Source organism: Osmerus eperlanus, chromosome 20 (assembly GCF_963692335.1).
Source record: "Osmerus eperlanus chromosome 20, fOsmEpe2.1, whole genome shotgun sequence".
NCBI lineage: Eukaryota > Metazoa > Chordata > Actinopteri > Osmeriformes > Osmeridae > Osmerus > Osmerus eperlanus.
Window position 1 is genome coordinate 12,735,950 of NC_085037.1, and position 5,000 is coordinate 12,740,949.

General features: G+C 48.0%; 2 protein-coding genes across 2 annotated transcripts in view; both read right to left on the bottom strand.

Annotated features, from left to right (window-relative positions):
- The window catches only part of cdcp1b (CUB domain containing protein 1b), an 80,747-nt gene that overhangs the window by 19,749 nt on the left and 55,998 nt on the right, over window positions 1-5,000 (bottom strand). The gene's annotated exons all lie outside the window — the stretch shown is intronic.
- LOC134006982 (oxysterol-binding protein-related protein 10-like) overlaps window positions 1-5,000 on the bottom strand; it is a gene marked incomplete at its 3' end in the record, with an annotated part of 24,011 nt that overhangs the window by 14,999 nt on the left and 4,012 nt on the right. The window contains exon 2 of the mRNA XM_062446094.1: window positions 1,341-1,593. Coding sequence (XP_062302078.1) covers window positions 1,341-1,590 — 250 coding nt within the window. The remainder of the gene's footprint in view (window positions 1-1,340; window positions 1,594-5,000) is intronic.

Genomic DNA, 5,000 nt, shown 5'->3' on the forward strand with positions numbered 1-5,000 from the left:
AAGCATCATGTAACGGAGACATCGTTCAAGACTAGAGCTGTAGATGTTATTGTGGTATCCTTTGTTCATCATACACTAAATTAGGTAGCAACTGTAACCGAGGTGTCTCTGTTGCGAGGTGGTAATCTTTTTTCTAGTGCCTGGTAGCTGAGATGTCGTGACTTTGCGATGCGAGTAAATACAGACCGTTCCTCGACATGCAGTAGAATACTGACCGCTTCTGATCCTTCTACATTACATTTACATTTAGTCATTTAGCAGACGCTCTTATCCAGAGCGACTTACAGTAAGTACAGGGACATTCTCCCCGAGGCAAGTAGGGTGAAGTGCCTTGCCCAAGGACACAACGTCATTTGGCACGGCCGGGAATCGAACTGGGAATCGAACTGGCAACCTTCAGATTACTAGCCCGCTTCCCTCACCGCTCAGCCACCTGACGCCCCTTCTCCTGCTGTACTTCCTATACGACCTACACGTGGACATGCAGATGTAAGCAGCCTAGAGGCCGGAACAGGTTTGCTTTGAAAGGTCTTTATTGGATCTGTTGTGTGTGACACAGAAGGACTCACAGGGCAGAAGTTTGTAGGCACCGATGTGGATTTGCTTTGGCATAGATTTACTCCGTTGAGGAAAGACAATGTGCATAGTTGTATATGAGTCTGTACACACATCTGAGTCTGTACGCACATCTGAGTCTGTATACGCACATCTGAGTCTGTACACACATGAGTCTGTACACACGAGTCTGTACACACATGAGTCTGTACACACGAGTCTGTACACACATACAATCCTGGTAGACTTCATTATGTTTGTCACATGCACTGGGCATCATCACAGACTAAAAAGACTTCCATGTCTTTGTAAACAACAGTGACTATAAATACACTTTGGGACTCAAACACTCCTTCAGCACTGGCAGAGTAACTGTTCTGAGAGGGAATTATTAACGTGATTAATGCAACTATGCAATTGAGGTGAAGGCAATAGCACAGAACAGTGAATGGGGGGGGGGGGCATGACATCAACAATAACAACAAACAAGACAACAATGCAAACTACAAAAACAAGAAACAAACAAAAAAACAAGAAGAAAAAAACAAAATAAAAAACACAAAAATAAATAAAAATACAACACTAAATGCACATTCAGCAACATTTATTGCACACGCTCAAGTTCAAGGCTCCGGTCAGGTAGGGACAAGGGCCACAGTCCAGGTCCGCAGGGTCGAGCCCGGCCGTGTGGCCCTTGTCCTGGTCGGCCCCGAGGCCTGCCGAGGGGGGCGGGGGGGTTGGGGGACGGGCCAGCGCCAAGAGAGAGGGCCCCAGGGGGGACTCACCGGAGGGGGGGCAGCGGGCGAGGCTGGGCTGGGGCTGGGCCTGGGGCTGGGCCTGGGGCTGGGCCTGGGGCTGGGCCTGGGGCTGGCTCTGCTGGAGGATGTTCAGGCACTCCCCCAGGCAGCCCAGCGTGGCGGCGGAGGTGGCCTTGAGCAGCAGCAGGTCCTGGTCCAGGCAGGACAGCGGGCCACGGGACGGCAGAGACTCGATGGTCTGGACCAGGGTCTTCTGCTGGCCCTCCACCTGGCTCATCACCTGGGGACGACAGGAGGGTCGGGGTCAGAGGGTCAAGGGGTCAGGATAATGTTCAACTGGATAGAGACAGACAGGGAGGGCAGACACAGCTGAGCCCCAGGGGGGATTCGAACCCAGTTAGTGCTGTACCGGTGCCAGCAGAGTGGCCCACTTCCATCACCTCTGAAGGTACGAGGATAAAGAGTTGCGATGTGGACTGGGGTTCATGATGTCACCAGACCGTGTTACTGCTGGATCCTGCTGCAGCTGTCTAAACTCCCTGAACCCCAAATCGGCTGACCTCTCCATGACCCCAGGAAGGAGCAAACAGCAGTTACAAGTCGCTCCCTCTCCATCTCTCTACTCCCTCATCTCTCTAACCCTCTCTGCTCCCTCTCCTCTGTCTCTCTCACCATTTACATTTAGTCATTTAGCAGACGCTCTTATCCAGAGCGACTTACAGTAAGTACAGGGACATTCTCCCCGAGAATGTCACATTCACAAGCCTGCAGTCGACAAATTAAATACGTCAATCAAGCTCCATTCATTCATCTGACGACATATTTAACATAGTTGTGCTTCCTACAGTTCATAGAGCCATTCCTCTCTAAGTCATTCCTAGCAGGACGGTTGGAGGTTCTTCCTGTTTGATTCAGCAGGATGTGATTGGGCCAGATGAGAGAAGCGGATCTCCAGCTAGTAGCTACACTCAGGATAACGAGTGATCCGCTAGGCTCATTAATACCATACTGCTTTGCTGAAAGGAAAGGGGGACAGGACAGGGTTACTGTCAACCGAGCCAAGAAAATCCACCTCAGAAACACATTAGAGATCATTCTTTTATCCAAAGCGACGTACATTAATAGTATATCAAGTACAGAAACCCAGTCTTGTGTGGGCCTGAGCTGGGTCTGGATGTTGCTGGTGGTAGAGCATTTTCAAGACTGGTTGAGAGACTGTTTTATTTTCACACACACATCTCCTTCCCACTCATCACCACATGAAAACAGAATCTGTTGGTAAATCTGGTCGGTTTTGCCCCATGAAGGCAGCCAAGGATTGTGTGGCAGTGGATACTGGCTCTCATCTTTCTTCCACTTTGTCCCTCCTCTACCTCGCTCTCCTCCTGGCCTCCGCCCCCCTCCCTTCATGATGATGATGATGGGTCCAGAAATAGCCCAGCTGACAGATCCAGGAGTCTGGCCCATCTAACTGGTGTCTCTGTCCCCACAGTCAGGGCTAGATGGGTTCACCTGACAGACACAGTCAGGGCTAGATGGGTTCACCTGACAGACACAGTCAGGGCTAGATGGGTTCACCTGACAGACACAGTCAGGGCTAGACGGGTTCACCTGACAGACACAGTCAGGGCTAGATGGGTTCACCTGACAGACACAGTCAGGGCTAGACGGGTTCACCTGACAGACACAGTCAGGGCTAGACGGGTTCACCTGACAGACACAGTCAGGGCTAGATGGGTTGGTCACACCCACCATCATCATCATCACCATCTCTGGTACCAGCACCGGCACATACAGTCAGGTCCATAAATATTTGGACATTGACACAATTTTCATCATTTTGGCTCTGTATACCACCACAATGGATTTGAAATGAAACAATCAAGATGTGCTTTAAGTGCAGACTTTCAGCTTTAATTTCAGGGTATTTACATCCAAATCAGGTGAACGGTGTAGGAATTACAACACATTTGATATGTGGCCCCCCCTTTTTAAGGGACCAAAAGTAATTGGACAATTGGCTGCTCAGCTGTTCCATGGCCAGGTGTATGTTATTCCCTCATAAAGGGAGTTCGTTATTTCATTGACAAGGAGCAGATACAAGGTCTAGAGTTCATTTCAAGTATGGTATTTGTGTTTGGAATCTGTTGCTGTCAACTCTCAATATGAAGTCCAAAGAGCTGTCACCATCAGTGAAGCAAGGCATCGTTAGGCTGAAAAATCAAAACAAACCTATCAGAGAGATAGCAAAAACATTAGGTGTGGCCAAATCAACGGTTTGGTACATTCTTAAAAAGAAAGAACGCACTGGTGAGCTCAGCAACACCAAAAGACCCGGAAGACCATGGAAAACAACTGTTGTGGATGACAGAAAAATTATTTCCCTGGTGAAGAAAAACCCCTTCACAACAGTTGGCCAGATCAAGAACACTCTCCAGGAGGTAGGCGTATCTGTGTCAAAGTCAACAATTAAGAGAAGACTTCACCAGAGTAAATACAGAGGGTTCACCACAAGATGTAAACCATTGGTGAGTCTCAAAAACAGGAAGACCAGATTAGAGTTTGCCAAAAAACATGTAAAAGAGCCTGTACAGTTCTGGAACAACATCCTATGGACAGATGAGACCAAGATCAACTTGTACCAGAATGATGGGAAGAGAAGAGTATGGAGAAGGGAAGGAACTGCTCATGATCCAAAGCATACCACCTCATCAGTGAAGCATGGTGCAGGTAGTGTTATGGCGTGGGCATGTATGGTTGCCAATGGAACTGGTTCCCTTGTATTTATCGATGATGTGACTGCTGACAAAAGCAGTAGGATGAATTCTGAAGTGTTTCGGGCAATATTATCTGCTCAGATTCAGCCAAATGCTTCAGAACTCATAGGACGGCGCTTCACAGTGCAGATGGACAATGACCCGAAGCATACTGCGAAAGCAACCAAAGAGTTTTTTAAGGCAAAGAAGTGGAATGTTCTGCAATGGCCAAGTCAATCACCTGACCTAAATCCAATTGAGCATGCATTTCACTTGCTAAAGACAAAACTGAAAGGAAAATGCCCAAGAACAAGCAGGAACTGAAGACAGTTGCAGTAGAGGCCTGGCAGAGCATCACCAGGGACGAAACCCAGCGTCTGGTGATGTCTATGGGTTCCAGACTTCAGGCTGTCATTGACTGCAAAGGATTTGCAACCAAGTATTAAAAGTGACAATTAGATTTATGATTATGTTAGTTTGTCCAATTATTTTTGGTCCCTTAAAAAAGGGGGGGGGCACATGTAAAATGTGTTGTAATTCCTACACCGTTCACCTAATTTGGATGTAAATACCCTGAAATTAAAGCTGAAAGTCTGCACTTAAAGCACATCTTGATTGTTTCATTTCAAATCCATTGTGGTGGTATACAGAGCCAAAATGATGAAAATTGTGTCAATGTCCAAATATTTATGGATCTGACGGTAGATGCTGGCTTGGTGAACCCAGGTTTCCTGCCCCCCCAGCATCGCTAGCTGCCCCCGCTCCTGTACCTGCTCGTATATCTCTCAGTGAGTGGAGAGGACAGTGGAGCCAGGAAGCTCCTAGTGCCCACAGAGCAGCAGTGTGTAAATCTGCCTCTGGACAAGCTATATTCCTCCTCTACCTCCCCTTCTTCCTCGTTCTTTCTCCTCCCTCTCTCTTTCCCTTTCTC